The 17,984-nt window shown below is 39.5% G+C and overlaps 2 protein-coding genes across 3 annotated transcripts in view; both read right to left on the bottom strand.

The window, feature by feature from the left end:
* The window catches only part of PAXBP1 (PAX3 and PAX7 binding protein 1), a 32,408-nt gene extending 24,089 nt beyond the window's left edge, over window positions 1-8,319 (bottom strand). Inside the window, exons 1-3 of one of the 2 annotated variants that reach the window (XM_061192901.1) lie at window positions 7,842-8,319; window positions 6,270-6,398; window positions 1,521-1,697 (exon numbers count right to left, since the gene is read on the bottom strand). In XM_061192901.1, the coding sequence (XP_061048884.1) occupies window positions 1,521-1,697; window positions 6,270-6,398; window positions 7,842-8,184 (649 nt within the window). In that variant the 5' untranslated portion in view covers window positions 8,185-8,319. The remainder of the gene's footprint in view (window positions 1-1,520; window positions 1,698-6,269; window positions 6,399-7,841) is intronic. The other variant, XM_061192902.1, reaches the window with a different exon arrangement.
* Window positions 8,320-13,269: 4,950 nt separating this feature from the next.
* EPCIP (exosomal polycystin 1 interacting protein) overlaps window positions 13,270-17,984 on the bottom strand; it is a 28,855-nt gene continuing 24,140 nt past the window's right edge. The window contains exon 3 of the mRNA XM_061192900.1: window positions 13,270-13,535. Within this exon, the coding sequence (XP_061048883.1) occupies window positions 13,477-13,535 (59 nt within the window). The 3' untranslated portion in view covers window positions 13,270-13,476. The remainder of the gene's footprint in view (window positions 13,536-17,984) is intronic.

Here is a 17,984-nt window from a genome sequence, read left to right as displayed (position 1 = left end):
GGAATAAAGTTTCTATTTTCTTGAAAATATGAAAGATAAGTGAATCTCGTCAAGACAACCTTGTCACAGTGATGTTCTAATGTTATCTGCTGGCATCCCCGCCCCCCTTCCCAAACTGTGCCTGCAAAACAACTGATTTATTTTTAATTTAGTTTAAATGAAAGTAAAAGTCGCTAGGGAAACTAAAAAATATGTATAATGGCAATATGTACAGGAAGGGGGGGAAGGGAAAATCCACCAAAGCAGTTTTATTTTAATGGTATATTTTTTCATTTTTAAGAAATAAACAAAAGCAATAAAATCACAATTATTACTAAACCAGAAAACAAATAAAAACAAAAAAGGGATCTACAATCTTACAACCTTAAAAAACACTATTAGATTTATAGTATATTTCTCTTGCAAATAGTTTTCAGTTGACGTGTAAGCACACTGAATATAATTCTGTATCTAATTTTTTCTTCATATTAAAACATAAGCTTTTCCCCATGTTGTTTTGCATAAACATAATTTTTAGTGGTTTACAACATTCACTCAATAAAGCATAATCTACTACATAATCAAATTAATTGACATTTTCACCTGCAGTAAAAATTAATGCCTTGCTACTTTTCTAATTGTTGTTTAAATAGCTATGTAATATCCCATCATGTAAATGCACCTTAACTTACTAAGCCATTTCTCTCCTGCTAGACATTTTCTAAATGTTGCTCATTGCAAATAATGTTGCAATAAAAACATTATTTCCTTGGATAAACTTCTAGCTATGGAATTACAGGGTCAAAGACTAAGAACTTTTGAAATCTACTGATTCATATTGTCCAACTGCTTCCCATAAAGACTGTACCAATTAGAATGCTACTAGATCTATGTACATAACTTTTCATTTTACAAACCCAGAGTAAGCATTTTTATTTTTTTTTAATTTATTATTATTATTTTTTGGCCACCCTGAACAGCCTGTGGGATCTTAGCTCCCCGACCAGGGATTGAACCGCGGCCCACAGCAGTGAAAGCGCTAGGGAATTCCCACAGAGTAAGTATTTTTAGATTTTATAATGAGTTAAATGGTTTCTCTTCATAATTTAAATTTGGCTACTAAGCATTTATTTATTCAAAAGCTGATTAGCCAGTGAATAGATCTACAAATAATTTCCATAAAAAAGTTAAAGAAAAAAAAAAGTGTGAACATAAAACTAGTAGCAATTTTGCTTTTGGTAGCAGTTCTTAAAAAAGTTAAAATCTTAATCTGAAATACATAAAAAAAGGACTTTAGTACCACTTACTTGAAGCCCTACATTTGCTTTCATAATAAAACTGCCTGTCTGAGAATGAACTTGGAAAGTTGGGAAGTTTCTAGTTTTCTTACTTTCTGTATTTGCAAAACGAAACAACCTGGCTTCAAACAGGGATGTCATAAGAAACACCACTTAGCTAACTCCTTCCTTAACGACCATCTTTACAGACGGCTCACTCTTGAGGGCTTACTTCAGTTCTAAGGAGAATTTGCAAGTACACACCTGGACGGAGAACATTCAAAGAAGATAAAGCATTTGAAAAGGCTCCGGCAGCCTTTGGCTTTTCTTCCTCCTTCTCGCTTTCCATATCCATTTCATCTTCCCCGTGTTCACCGATGATAACTCCATCTTCTTGACTGGTGTCCTTAACATGACCTGTTTTGTCCAAAGGAGATTCATCTAATTTTTGAAAAAAGTAATAAAATACATCTAAAACAAGATCCATAAATTAAGGAGTCACTTCTAATGCAATTATGGGCTCAATTCATAAAAGCTTGAACTATTTTAATTGTTTATAAAAAACTAAAACCACTGATGTGTGAAAATGAATAATTACAATAAACACAATTGGGAGGTAACAACAATACAGGGGACACAGGGATGCATGAGGCCCTGCCCAATCGCTACCTTTAATTTTATCAAAATTTTGCTAGTTTATCAAAACTAACTGTTTCTCCCTCTAAACTCTCATAGGTAACTGTTCAAACCTCTTGGAAGCATTATTTCACTTTACATGTCAGTGTTTCGTTAAACTCTAAGCCCATTTGAGGCAGCTTTCTATCAAGAACAAAGATTATAGACCAGATATACCTCTCTGTAATGAACACTTGATGCGACATCGTCTTAGTTCACAGCCATTTGTCAACCATCATCTGAAGGGTTGAGACCCAGAAGTCACATTTACACTGTGTAAGCCCCTGACCCCATTGCCATTACTGAACGCTTAAGAGTGGATGTGTGACTAAACTTGATTTTTCTGGCAATCTGGAATTGGGACACAGAGACAAGTCAGAGACTAAGTGGCACTAAAAACCACATGCAAACTAGGAAGGGAGTTGTGGAGTAGCCGTACTTGGCCACGTGGACAGAGAAGAGAGCTCTCTAGTTCTCAGGCCATTCCCGAGGCCAGTTTCAAGACTACTTTCCTGCCACAGGGTTCCAGGAGGCACCACTGTTACAGTGGTTTACTTTACACCAAACGGTTTACTTTACTTACAACTAAATAGTCCTATTACACCTTCCATCCCAGGCAAAACTCAGAAAATCAGTGTTTTTCACCTTGAAGCACTGAACCTGGCAATGCACACAAGAGGCACCATGAATATAACGGAAGAGTAAAACAAAAGTTCATTCTAAATATGAAAGGTAAACTTCTGTTGTTTCCCTAGCATGTTCCCCTCCCTCCCCAAAACTGCTTCAAAAGTTCTTAATTCTTCTCAAACCATATTCTACTTCCCTAAAGAAGAGTGCTGGGGATAATGACTCCCCGCCCCCCCCAGCTTTACTGAGAAGATTTAGGTCATTCTGCTTTAAGGCTCTTTAATTTTTTAAATTTACCATCCTACCTCGTTAGCCACAGACTCCCTCTGAAGTGACTTCTGAGGCTATGAGATTTTAAAACTCAGTTTAATCAGATGTATAAAGATAGATGTAGTCAAGAACTACCCATTTCCTTCTGCTCTCAATCTACACTACATCAATGGCTTTTTATAGACAAAACAGAACTACAAGAAGGTTTACTAGATCAGATATGCCCAGATAAAGATTTCTGCAGACTTCAAAAGATTCAGTGTTTCAATAAGTTGATAAGTATTTGCTTGTGATTGAGCAAATACAAGTCCAAAACATGGTTGACAGGTGAATTTTTGTTACTTGGTCATATATTATCCTTCCAGACAGCTTCATAAAAAGAGATGCTAAATAACCTTTTCTAGGCTCCTCTTGTGCCTCAACTTCTTTGACTACTACTTTAAGAAACTTGCTGTCACAAATATTCTCTCTACTTTGAATGTTTTTTTTTTTTAGATTTGCCGCTATTTTATTTAAGTATACATTTAACACAAGGAAATAAACACTGATATATGGAAGTCTAGTTAATAGTAGTGTAACTATGTATCATTTGGATGATTACATGATTTTAAACAACAAACTACACTGAAAAATTAATGCGATAAAATTCTTGGTCATAATATTATTAAGAATATGTAAATTGAAATTATGATTGCTCCAAATTTGAAAATGGAAGTGAACTCATTTGGACAGAGTTGGAGTTTAACATAATCTGAAAGGAGGAGGTGGGGGTCAGGCTCTCCCTCTCCTCTCTTCTGTCTACAAAGACACACAGGCTTCTCTTTAGCAAAAGAACTTCTACTTGATCCCAATTGTTTCTCTACTGTCCTTTCCTTCTCTCTCTGCCAAACTTCCCAAAGCAGCAGTGCAGACCTGCTACCCCCCACCCCCCGCCCCGCTTCCTCACCAATTTGCATCCTCAACCCTGGCAAACAGCCTTTGATCTCTCCCATTCCAAGCTCACCAACTACCCAAAGGCTGCAGCCACAGCTAATTCATACAGTATAACTGAGCAATTTAGTAAAAGATGTTCCTTCCTCCAAACAGGCACAGAGCTTGGCAAGTAAACTAGTCTCTTTTGCCAGATGCCCTCCTCCGGAAAAAAACACAGCAACCCTGTCAATAGCCCTTCCTCAGCCCTTACTTTTCCTGACCCTTCTGATACTATTTCACACAACTGACAATCATCATCTTGAAACTTTCCTATCTCTTCTCCTTTGGACTTTATGATTCTTTTTATCTCTTCAGTAAACCCTCTTCTCTATGTGTATGCTTATTACAGGTAGAAGTCTTTGGTCCTCAGGAATTTTTCCTTTATGCTACTCCCTCATCAATTCCATTTACTCTTGGTTTTAATTATCACCTAAATGAGCACCATATCTAAATCTACATCTCCAACTCTTCACTGGCCATTTCCACTCAAATTCAAGTTTAAAGGTAAATTCATTATTTTAGGAATATCACAAAAGTAGATTGATACTACCCTTGTTTTCAAGTTAATGCACCTCTGCCTGTCTAAGGAGGGCTGGGGTAGGAAAAGTCTGGGATTGTGATTTGATGAATGAAAAGAGCTACAGAGCGCCATCACTTCAGGGATGACGACCTATGTAACACAGAGGCTCCACCTTTGCGGAGGACATTAATTGAGTTATTGGGTGAGTAGGAAATCCGTTATATGAAAGTAGAAGATAGAAGAGGTCACAGAAGGTGGCTTCAAAAACCTTGTACTTGCTTCAATTTCTTAACCCAACAGTAAATGGTCCTTTCTCAGTTCTCACTTTTCCTGACCTTCCTTGTTCGATTTCATCGTACACAGTTGGTTCTCAAGAGATCTGGAAAAAATGAAGCAGCTTCCTAGAGTCCAAAATAATCAGTTCCCCTAAAAACCCTCCTCCTCCCACCTGCATTCCCTATTTCTGTATATCATACATAATTATTCTCTCAGTCACCTGGCACAAAAGCTCAAATCTGACTATTTCTTTTAAATCCAATAGCTGACTCATACATTAGGTCTACCAATTCTTCCCTTGCAATACTTCTCAAATAATGTTTTTCTATTTCTTTTCCCACACCCAGAGCAAACATTTTTAACTCATCCACAGTTTCCCACCGAGTCAGGAAAAGCCTCAGTCTTGCTCAACTGAGACCTTTTTAAACCCACTATTAATGGATCAAGGCTGGCCCTTGCATTTAAACTGCTTTAGGCCTCCAATCTCTCCCTGTGCCAATCCATGCTGCATGCTAATACCAGGTTAAGATTTCAAAAGGCATTCATCACGTTGGCATCCTGCAGGTCACTGAAACAGCAACCCTAAATCCCTTACTAGATACTAAACATCCTTCACAATCTGTCAGCAAGGTACCTTTCACCCTAAACCTCCGCTTCCTCCACAAATCGTCTACTTTGGCCTATCAGGCATACTTGCTCTTTTCGAAAACAGCCTAGGTCACATTAATCTTTACTATCCCCATACCTCCCTTAGCCTTTGGTATTTAAATTATCAAAAAGCCCGCTTCAAATTCCACTTTATCTATGAAGCATTCCTTCACCCACCTCTAAAAAAAAATGTAGTTAACCTTCATCGGACACTTTGCCAAATACTGGGTCCAGTTATACATTTAAGTGATGCTGTCTCCAAAATAAGATTGCAAATTTGAGATATAAGGACATACTTTTCCACATTAAGCCTATAGTGGAGAACTGGGAAATAATAATTCTATCTTTAACTCCATAAAATAAAAAGATTTCCCTAAAGCACTTGCATGAGAATAACTCATATTAGCATATTATAATAGAACCACTTTCCTAAGAACAAATTAACTGCTTAAAAATTTTAACTTAGATTGTGAGAGGACATGAGAGATGTCTGTACAATGCAGGCAGGGGCCACACACTGAGGAGTCTTCATCTGTGTAGCTGATAAGGCTGCTGAATGGGAGTATTATCAACATTAGACTTAGAGCATTCCTAAAAGTTCTCTAAGAATTAAACTAACTGTGTAAATAACACCAAAGGAATCGAAAACTTGTCTCTGCAAAATACAAGTACGGGAATTTGCACAGTACTCCTTCAAATAGGAATAAACCTGTATCTCAGGTTTAAGTGGGAAACCTCTCTTCTCTGTTCAACAGCAATTGGAACACTAGTAGGAAAACTGGGAGACAACTTAGTCACTGCAGCAGAAACATTCCAGTGGCAATGGTTCTGTCTTTTTAAAAAATGCATTTACAATGCAACTGTGTTATAATTAAACAAAAGAACTGTATCGTTACTCAATTTGTATCCTTGACAACGACAAAGTCAACTGAACAAGTTCACTATATATACCAAATCCATTCAATCCCTGTGAGAAAGAGTTTCATTTTGTCATTTCAAAAGAATCCTATTCGTTTGGTACTTACTGTCAGCTGATGAGTTGATTTCTGTCTTAATCTTCGATTTTTCAAGATCTTCTTTATATTCTTTCTTAAGCAATTTTACTATCTTTTTGCTATAACTTGATTTCTTCACTTTGAAAACTTCTTCACTTTCTTAAGAAAAGAAATTAAACGAAGTCTGTAGTAACCATTTTCAGACAGTATTTTCCATTCTAACTTTCAAATTCTTCCAAATATATACTCATACACGCCAAATCATTACATAACTTGAAATTATTTCAAATCTGTAATAGGTTCTCAAAAACTGAGTCAACTTCATAAATTAATCTGGAATAAGGCCAATTTGAGACTTTTTAAAAGGCAAAACACATGTAACTGCAAAAAATTTTCCTGTGTCCTACTGTCTTCCTTGAATCATCTATTTCAGGAGGAAAAAAAAGTCATTGAAAAAGCACCTGATTATCATATTATTAAGGTATCTGAAACAAAATACCCAAAATCAAAAGGTGCTAGTTTACAGAGCTCTCAAATCTGAGTAACTCTATATCCATCACAAACTGACATACTGTTATTTCAAGACTAAGCTGAGAGCTAATCACTTTTCAAAAATAAGTTTTGATGACGTATCCATCATCCTTGATTTGAAAACTTTAAAAGTCAAACGCAAACACTTCACCAAGTTGTCCCTGTATCATTAAAAACAAAAATGTGGCTGTACTCCTCTCAAACGTAAGATAAAAAACAACAGGAAAGCCAAAGAGAAACTGCCTATTACTGGAAACAAGAAAGCATCCCGCGTCGAGATGCTTCATAACATGCACTTAATTGGGTTATATAAACACACACTCAACAATTCGGGAGGTAAAATGGTTTAAGATTTAAGGCTCATTTACGATCAGAAATCTAAATCCACTGCAGCCTGGCCCCTCACACCAGATTGGATAAACTGCCCTGAAATACCATTACACTGTCTCTCTTCATTGTCCAAATGTCAATGCGAGGAAGGCCGCACATCTGTACCCCTGTTTACTTTTATGGGTAAACTGAGGCTCCGCGATCGCAAGGGACTGGCCCAAGGTGACTCAGAACCAGAGCTTCAACTCCGGGCGTCTGTTCCCAGACCGAGTACTCCTCCTTACACACCCGGCCTTCCTGGTCAAGGATGTCTAACCAGGACGAGGATGGCAAAAGGCGTGGGCACGGTGACCTACAGAGGGCTCAGAGAACGTGCCAAGAGCAGTCTGGGGACCTGACTCGAGTTCTCCCTAAAACACACCCGCCAGTTAAAAGAGGCAGGACAGGGAACACTGAATTTTCACTTGAAAAACTCAGAATGACTGATCTGAGATCCAGGAATAGAAGATGCACGGGAGGACGATGAAGAGGAGGCGGTAGTTAAGAAAAGGCTGGTGGCGGCGCGGGAACACGTCCCCAGCCAGAGCAGAAGGCCGGAGGCGGGGACAGTGTGCAGCGGGTCGGGCGGGAAGGGGCTCCGTTCCCGGGGGCTGAGGCTGGGAGTCCAGGGAATGCGGGGACTCGAGGTGGATGCGCGGGGTAGGGATGTCGGGATCTGGGAGGTCGAAGCGCGGCGGTTACCTTCTTCCTCATCCTGGAAGCTGAGCAGGCTGGCCCGGGGCACCTCTTTGTTCTCTCGTGGCCTCTTGCGCGGCTTCAGCCCGTTACCGGGCTCCGCGCCTCCCGGGAAGCAGCCCCCGGCTTCAATCCCGGGGCCCGAGGTCAGCGCGGAAGGAGGCGGCAGCCCCGGGCCCAGCAGCGACTCCCCCCCGGGGGCCCTGTCGCCGCCGCCGGGGCCCGGCTCTTCGCCGGTGCCCGGCGGCGGCAGCAACGGCGGCGGCTCCTGCTCCTCGTCGCGCTCTCGCTCCTCCTCCTCCGAGTCATTCCGCTTACGCACGTTCACTCGCCGGGCCTTTCGGAACATTCCCGCGGCCCGCACGTCGGTCTCACACCGGCTCTCACACGGCGGCCCCTGCAGCGTAGAACTCGCGAAGGCGCACGCGCGCTCCCCCAAGCTTCAGCCGCGTCGCGTCTTCCCTCCAGCGACAGTGCACCCCCTGAGCCCTCTTGCGCTCACGCTCTCAGTACTTGGAGAGAACTCCGCGCCTCTCGCGAGAACGTCAGCTTTTTGCACTGTCCTCTGTCGGCGTGGAGGACTATTGGCATGGAACTCTGGGACTCCGGTGCTATCCGACGGGTCACAAAGAGGATCATAGAGATGAGAGGACAGAGTAAACCCTGCCGTCCCTCAGCCCAGGGAGCTGCAGTGCGCCTTCCGCACTTACGTAGTCACGCGAGGAAACCTCCCGCCAAGCGCTGGGAGGGGCAAATAGAGGAGGAGGAGGAGGGGAAGGAGGAGGGGAAGGAGGAGGGGAAGGAGGAGGAGAAGGAGGAGGGGAGGGAGGAGGGGAGGGAGGAGGGGAGGGAGGAGGGGAGGGGCGGAGCCAGAAGGGGAAGCCAGGTTTGACGAGGGAAAGTGCAATCCGGAGGGTGAGATGTTACTCTCGAGACTGAATTGAGGTGTGGTATGATAATTATGACTAATTCTACTGAGTAATACTTCGTATGTCTACAGCTTTATGGCTACCGAGCACTTTCAAAAACACTGAATCTCATTTAGGAAAAAATGTTCCTTGGCCTGATATTTTAGCCACCTTCCCTCTGTTACAACGAAAGCAAAAGTGTTTTTGGTGTTTTCGAAAGAATGCCAGGTTTGCTAGCAGTTCCGAAACCTGGCTGATTTCAGAAACAAACGGAAGGAAAAATCGACTTGAGGGTTGGAGATGGTTGTGACACATTTCAGACTTGCGTCACAGAGTAACAATCTTAACTGCCAAGGGCGGAACCGGGTATTTGACTTTGAAGTGGAACTCACCTGCTTTCCCATTGTGCCACCAAATGTAGGGCCTTTTCCTTCACCTTTGTGCATATATGCGAATTTTCTTGTCTCGAAATGCAAAAGGTAAGAAGGGGCATTCATTCATATAGTGAAAAAAAGCCACCCATCCTTAGAAGCCTTCCAGTTTGCCGGCAATGTTAAAAGTTTCTTATGATCCTCCGGAGATATTCTATGAACATAAAAGCAAAGATGTATATTTTATGAATTACCCTTTTTACACAATGTGCAAACAGTGCATTTTTAGTCTAACATAAATTGGAGATCAGTTCATATCTGTTCATAAAACGTTGTCTCTTCTAATACCCACCTGCATAGTGATCCATTGTTAGACTGTACCATAATCTATTTAACCAGTCCCATTAAAAAATTGGTATTAATGTTATTTCCAGTCTTGCTGTAATAATCAATGCTGCAATGAAAAGCTTCGAAAAATGGTCACTAGTAGGATGAACTAGTAGTGGAATTGCTAGATCCAAAGATGTGCGTTTGTAATTTAGCTAATTCTAAGTTGTTCTTTATAGCAGCTGTGCCAGTCTGTACTCCTACCAAAGTGCCTCCTTGCCTACACCATCCTGTCAAAATTTCACTTGAGATTTAAGTTCCAAGTTGAAAAAGATCCCAAGCTCAAGAATTTCTATGTCATACACATCTGCCTCTGGTTTTCTTTGATTGGATTTGAGATCTGCCCACCCATGACTCACTTTTGGAAACTGGCAAGATGATCTAGGCTGAGAGCGTCCTCTGTAACATTTTCTTCCAGTTAATAGGGAAAGTTAATAACATCTAGCTTCCATTCTACTCAAATGACTCTTAAGTTCTTATATTCTGGCTATTCAGCATTGATTTAAGTTCTGATTCCAACAGTGTTTCCTTGGTGAAATTGAACTCCAATTCCTATCACAAAAGATTCAAATTGTGCCTGGTCAGCCTCTAGACACCAACTCCAGAGCCAAGAGACAGGTTTGCAGTAACTTGATTAGGGTAGAGGTAACAAAGACAAGGTCCAGAGGACTTAAGGACTATTTAATATTTTGGCCTAAAACCTCAAAAAGATCTTCCACTGTACAAGTGGTGATTGAATATGGGTAGAGAGGAGAACACTGGTCGTTTTAAAGCAAGCTAACAAATTAAAAGACAACATGTATTTATAACTTTGACAATCTGCCTATTCAGGTAATTGAAGGGCAAAGTTAAACTCTTAGAAGTTACCTTGCTGCCAAAGCAAGCCAAAGGTCCTTCTAGAGGTTATAGACCCTGTGGAAATTAAATTCCTGAAACTGAGTAGCTGCTTTAATTGCCTGTCATCCAGTATATTATCTGAAACTAATTATTTTATAAAATGCTCTGTGCTTTGAGTATTAAACTGACTAATTTGTTTATTGAATACAGTATGTCATCACTATGTTTTTTTTTTTTTTTTGGCCATGCTGCATGGCACGTGGGATCTTAGTTCCTGCACCAGGGATCGAACCCGAGGCCCCTGCGGTGGAAGCTCGGAGTCTTAACCACTGGACCTCTAGGAAAGTCCCAAGTGTGTCATCACTATTTAATGTTGGAGTGCTTTTAGTATCTGGGAAGACAAAGACTGCTTCCTTAGAACTCTTACATCCATCATTTTGTTTGAACCAATCAGTTAGTTCAGTGCTTTTTTAAAGTTATCTTTCCAAGCAATAATTCTGATTAGTTGTTTTTTTTTTTCCACCAAATTATGACTTTACATGGATTAACTGGCCCATAAATTCAGACAAAAAAGGCAAACCACTTTTGTTTTGTTTGCCAACTCAGACTCTGTAGTCTGGAACGATAGTTACCAAATTCAGGTCTATGAACCTGTGAAGTTTTCCCTAGGCAGCTGCCAGATGAGAAGAGTAAGAACAGTCTGTTCATGTCGAGTAGCCAGATGTCCTTTCTTGGGGGGAAAAAATGGTCCTTTATTCAGAGATTGTCTTTCTCTTTCCATGTTAAGATACTGAAATCTCTTTCCTTATATGAAATAATGATGATAGTATATGGTAGTGTGTTTGTTTGTTTTTATACCCTTATTTGGCAAACTAAAAAGTAGTGAAAGCTATGAGTCCTCCCAAATTGTTCATTTTATCTAAAAATTTTATTTGGCAGGCAAATAAATAGTCTAAATAATAGTCTAATCTAATAGTCTATGAATCCCTGATCTACAAAGTTTTCTTTTCTTCCTAAAACTATAACTCAATAATTCTGTTCTGGAAAAAAAAAAAAAGCTGAAGAAATCATTTAATTATTTAATTAAATTATGTTAGCCCTTGCCTTGGCGAAGACAGCTCTGCATTAACTTAAAGTAAAATGTAAGCTTCATGGGGGAGGAGATTTTATGTTTTGTTCACTGCTAGCTTCAGAGTACCTACCATAGTGCCTGGCACACAGTAGGCAATAAATATTTGTTGACTGAATGGTACTAGACATTATCTGTGTATTTAATTAGTGGTAAATGTTTTACCCTATGTTGATATAAATCAATATTTTCAACAGTTTACATCTCTTTATTCTCAAAACAAGATGACAAGACATTTGTTATAAGTTACTGGGTAGATTAGTTCTTAAAGTAGTTATAGATACCTCCCCCTCTGCCTTTGGGAACTGCCTTCTTTGGGAGAAAGGCACCCCACCCAGTGAAGGCTGGAAGCCTGGTTACATTGTACTGACTAAGCAAAGGATGGGGACCTGATCCAAGGTAGGCCAATCAGATTCTCCCAAGATTTTGCACTTGAAACAGAGACAGTGAGTCCCTGCTTGTGGCTGGACTTGCAGTGAACTCAGAAGCTGCAGGAAAGCCATAAATACCATGTCAATTCAGGAGCTGAGAAAGCTAGTCTATGTATCAGGAGAGAAGGATGAAGCAGATGTGCTAGAAAGCAGAAGAGGACAAAAGAATAGCATATGGGATTCTCGTGCCTTTCCCGGTTCCTATACTCAACTCTTCTTAAAGCAGGACTGCACTCCTGTCTGTGGGTTCCCTTAGATACCCCCAGAATCCTTAGAATAAATGTCTTTTTGTTTTGTTTTGTCGTTGATGATGTTTTGTTTGTGTGCGTGTTTGCTTAAAGTAGTTCAAGTTTATTTCCATTAATTAAAAGCTAAGAACACTAGGACCAAAGAGTTCTAACGAAATAAACAAGAGTTATTTTAATTTTGTAGTAATGGTAATTTTATCCAACTTAATAACTCTTCAGTTATAGCTTTTGTTCAGAGAGGAGCTTTTATTTCTTCCTTTTTTTTCTTTTTTTAAGATATTCATAGAGGTATGCTCACTGACATTTAAGCAGTGGGTTAAAGTGAGGAAAGCTCTTTACCTTGCACGTATATAGTTATTGTAAGTAAAGAGAGACAAGTATCTCCATCCAGAGCAGGTAAATGGTCCTCTTAAAAATGTTAGAAAATTTCTATATTCTCTGTCTCAAACTGCATTTAGCCATTGTATCTAATTCAGTAAGAGTATCTTTTCAGTCAAACCACGATTATTGATGGGATCCAGATTTAAAAGAGTCAGACTTTTAAAAGTTAAAAAAAATTGTTTTTTGCCATATTGGTATCCCCAGTGGAAAGCCACTCAACTTTTATAAATGTATTGGCAATTCAACTGTAATGGCTATTCCTTACATTTTCTGAAATGACAGTTTCTTCAACAAAAAGAAAGTTGGTGAAATTTCTCTTCATCCAAATTTAGAGTAACATAAAAGTAAACGATGTTTTATTTCCTTGCATGGAAATACTGAGCTTATTCAGTATTTTTAAAATACATCTTCTACTTAGACCGGGTAATTCTATTATCATCCATTCATTCAACAGTACTTATTGAGCATCTGCTATGGTCTGAGTACTATGCTAGGCAATAGGAATCAATATGAACAAGGCAGATGTGTTGTTATAATGAACAAGAAAGGTGTGTTCTTTCGCCTTCTGGATCTTTAGTCAGGTGCTGAAGACAGATAATAAAACATGTAAAAAGCCAAAAATTTATTACAATTGCAGTTAATATTATGAAGAAGTCAATAGGATATTATTATGCAAAAACCACAGATATAAAATCATAAATTTCAATTTGATTCATTTTTTTCCTTTGTGCCAATGGCCATTTATTAATTTATTTTAAAAGATTTATTTATTTATTATTTATTTATTTTTGGCTGAATCAGGTCTTAGTTGCGGCACGCGGGATCTTCGTTGAGGCGCGTGGACTCTTCGATGTAGTGCTCAGGTTTCTCTCTAGTTGTGGTGCACGGGTTCCAAAGCGTGTGGGCTCTGCAGTTTGCGGCACCCGGGCTCTAGTTGAGGCTCGCGAGCTTAGTTGCCCCGCAGCATGTAGGATCTTATTTCCCCAACCAGGGATCGAACCCTCGTCCCTGCATTGGAAGGCGGATTCTTTACCACTGGACCACCAGGGAAGTCCCTGGCCGTTTAAATATCTTCACCATTAGTAAATGTGGAAAGATTTCTGGGATTGTGTAGAGCATTTTCCTTCAAGATGATTACAGTTAGTAGCTCCAGGATGTCTCTTTTAGTAAACTTTTCTTTGAATATTTCATGCAAAATGAGGAGCAGCTGAAATCATTTTATCTGTTTAGTATTTTATATCTTCTAGTGTTAAAATGTAAAAGAGTATATAATTCATAATCATAGTACCTATATGATATTTATATTACATTCACAATGGACACTTTATGAATACATCTAAGAACTATACAACCAATGCAAAAGCAAAAATAGTGATGCATCCTTTCTGAGAGAACTCACTTATCTCTGTTAGCGCAATATCATTTGTACATTACTGTCTTTCCTTCTTGGGGAAAAAGTCAAAAGCAGATACGTTATTAAAGTCAACAGAGTTGGGGACTTTCCTGACGCTCCAGTGGGTAAGACTCCGCGCTCCCAATGCAGGGGGCCCGGGTTTGATCCCTGGTCAGGGAACTAGATCCCACATGCATGCCACAACTAAGAGTCCACATGTTGCAACTAAGAAGCCCGCATGCTACAACTAAAAACAAAAACAAAAACAATAAAAAAGATCCTGCATGCCACAATGAAAATCCCGTGTTCCGCAACTAAGACCTGGTGCAGCCAAAATACATAAATTTTAAAAAAAGACAACAGAGTTATAAGTATCTCTTCTGGGTATAAAGACAAAAGAATGTTTCTTTTTTCTGTGTTATTTAGTTTTACTCTAGGGCAGCAAAACTGTACAATAAATACACAGTAACATTATAGTATGATTACAGAGGGAAACATCAAATCAAGCTTTGAATTTTATTTTTAGTATTTATTTATTTATCTTTGGCTGCGTTGGGTCTTTGTTGCTGCGCACGGGCTTTCTCTAGTTGCGGCGAGCAGGGGCTACTCTTCGTTGCGGCGCGCGGGCTTCTCACTGCGGTGGCTTCTCTTGTTGCGGAACATGGGCTCTAGGCACGCGGGCTTCAGTAGTTGTGGCTCGCGGGCTCTAGAGCGCAGGCTCAGCAGTTGTGGCGCCCGGGCTTAGTTGCTCCGCGGTATGTGGGATCTTCCCAGACCAGGGCTCGAACCCGTGTCCCCTGCATTGGCAGGCGGATTCTTAACCACTGCGCCACCAGGGAAGCCCGAGCTTTGAATTTTTGAAAAAAACTATTGAAAAAACTAAGTTGACTTTAAAAACTAACCTTTGTCTGATTTTAAGAGTACTACCTGCATTACTACATTTTAGAAATTTAGAAAATGTAGAACAATACAAAGAAGAAAATAAGAGTCACTTACAACCTTAACAGTTAATTTTTGGTGAATTTCTTTCCAGAATTGTTTTATGAAAATTCACTCATTCATTCTTAGTGGCTTCAACATTCCAGTGCAATATCTACTTGGAGTTAGTTCTCTAACCTCCTGACTCTAATCCTCCTATCATAATCATTGCATCTTGGACCTCCTCCAAGTTACTAGGGAGTTACTGGGAGTCTTCCCCAGTGAAAGCGTCACTTCCATCCTTCTAGTTTGCTTACTCTACCTCTGGTCCAATGAACCCATCACTTTTCACTGCCCATCCTCTTGCTCCTGCCTTTGTTTCCCTCCTTATCCAGATTGGATTTCATGGGGACAAGATTATAGTCACTCCCTTGCAACAATTTCAACTCCCTTTCCCCCTCCTGCTTTGTTGTACTCACCCAGCAAAACCCTAGTCATAGTTGAGCCAGACTGTGGCCTTCTCTTTATCTGTCCCTGAGTGGCTAATTTTCCATATTTTCTCTTAAATTAACTACAGACTTCAAATGGACACTAAATACATTATTTTTCTTTGTAATACATTATTTGAATATGCTTCTCAGTCTCAGTCAGGCAGATGAAGTAGTCAAATAATGTGTAAGTTTATATGGGATTTTAATAATATAATCAGTGAGCTCAAATATATAGATAGATAGAATTTTGTACTCTCCAAACAGAGTCTATTTAATCACCTACGTCATCTGTGAGACATTTATAAATATCAGTCATTAACCTGGCTACCAAAAAAAAAAAACAAAAACCTGAACAAATTCCTCAAAATAGAGATTTTTATAGGGCACGTTTTCCAACCAGAGAAAAAGTTAAATGACATACCAAATTCAAGAAGTTGAACGACACTTCCTAATTAAAAAAAAAAAAAAAAAAAAAAGCCTTCACTACGTTGGAATTAATAAACCGTCATCTAAATCTCTGAATCAAAGAGGAAATAAAATATACATTATCTAAAAACTCTAGAAATTAATAAAAATGTTATTTCCATATAAACATATATGGTACATAGCTAAAGGGGTACACAGAGAATAATGTATAACTTTAAGTTTATAATTACCAAAGTGAAAACAGAAATAAAGTATTCAGCCTCAGAAATGACAAAGGAAAGAAAAACCCAGCAAAACAATTCAAAGAATGTGTGGAGTAGGAATAGTCAAAACAGTAATTAATAAATTAGAAACTAATAAAATAAATCCCAAAACATAGGAATTACAAGAAAAACCCAAGCTTAATTAAGGAAGAATACAGAACACACATACATATCCCCACAACTTTACATATAACCAGACATGAGGAAGAGCCAAATTAATTATGAGAAAATGTGATACGGAACCCAGTGACAATACATTTGAAATTCTACAGAAAATGTGTATTCTAGCAAAATACAAATTTCACAACTGACTTAAGAAGAGCCTAATAGCTCTTAGCAAACCAATAAGCAAAGAAGAAGCAGGAAAGACTTTAAGTAAGAGGTAAATTGACTTTGAGTTAAAGATGTGGGAATAACCGTAGGTTTTTATCATTTCCTTCTCCCATCACTCCAGTGAAACAACGGCAAAGGCTTAAAATGTGTAAACACATGGCAATGAAGAGATCATGAGAGAGTCATCTGCACCTTAGGGATTTCAACAAATTTATCTATCTAGTATTTTTAATGTTCCCATGGTAAGTTTGCTTTCCCATACCAGGAGATTATTATGTACCTCTTCTCAAACCCTTCATGCTATTCCCAACTAATAACTACATAATTCTTTACTGAAAAGAGAGAACCATCAGAGGGAACCACATTTACAAACCAACTTGCATCTGTACTCCTCTTCCTTGCCTCCACTCATGAAAATGAAAAAAGTGGCCTTCTCCCTATCAAAGATGAATTCATCAACTTGTGCTCAGAATTCTATCCCCTTAAAGGCTTCACTCTTTTGGCCTTCCTATCTTCTGCCTCATCAACACTTTGTACTGTGTCATTCCCATCAGCATGCACACCTACATTAATAAGTTCATCCTAAAATTTCTTTTGACCACTCTTTCCAGCCACTGCTCTGTTTCTCTGGTCTCCTTCACAGCCAGACTTCTCCATACATTTGTCTTCACTAACTCCAGCCCTTTCTCATGTCCCATTCATTCCTCAGACCTCTCCAATCTGACTTCTGTCCTTACAACTTTACTAACACTTCCATTATTGAGGTCACCAATGCCTTACCTCTCGCAAAGCCAGAGGACCCTCCTATGTTTACCTTATTTGACCCATCAACAGCCTTCAACGGAACTGACCCCACTCTCCTACTGAAAACACGGTCCTCTCTAAGGTGTGCTGGGGCTGGCTCGTCTAGCTTACAGAGCTGATTCTGCACATCTCCTCCCAACTTCAAGTTCAGTGATGCCACATTGTAGCTTGAAATTGGCCATGGTAGGAGTATTTGCACCATGGAAATCAGCAAATGCCTCAAATTGGACTCCTTTTTCCTTGAGAGCTGATTATTAAACGTTTACCAGAACACCATTCCTTCAAAAACACCCCAGGCTCATGTTATTTCCTTCCTCACTAACCTTGTCAACCCTTTATTGGCTCTCCTCTAAGTGATCGCTAAGTATTCAGGTGCTTTATTTTTTGATCCTGGGCCCTCTTTTTCACTCTCTTGTTAGGTGACCAAATTAAGTCCTGTGGCTTTAAATACTCTTATAGTAAGGAGAATCTTAGGCCTGTGACCAATATGGATCAGGTAGTAAGCTGAAGTTGAATTCAATTAAATGACAAATAAGTATTCTCCTTTTGAGAAATTGCTCCTGGCTTGATGTGAGCCCTAATAGAGACTGAATATTTAACCACGGGACACCAAGTGACCGTATGATCTTAGCTGCCCCAAATAAACTGAAGTTATCTGATCTACTAAAAATATAATGATGGGCATGCAGAACAGCCCTCTATAAATGAGTGGAAGTCGTATATATGTGACTGGATGCTAGCGATCTTGAAGACACAAGCAAGTTGAAAGAGTACTTACCTGTTCCCTGTGCTTTGTTGCTCTTACTCTTGACGCATTGCTACGTGTCCC

Source organism: Eubalaena glacialis, chromosome 6 (assembly GCF_028564815.1).
Source record: "Eubalaena glacialis isolate mEubGla1 chromosome 6, mEubGla1.1.hap2.+ XY, whole genome shotgun sequence".
NCBI classification, from domain to species: domain Eukaryota; kingdom Metazoa; phylum Chordata; class Mammalia; order Artiodactyla; family Balaenidae; genus Eubalaena; species Eubalaena glacialis.
This window is presented reverse-complemented; position numbering and strand designations above follow the sequence as displayed.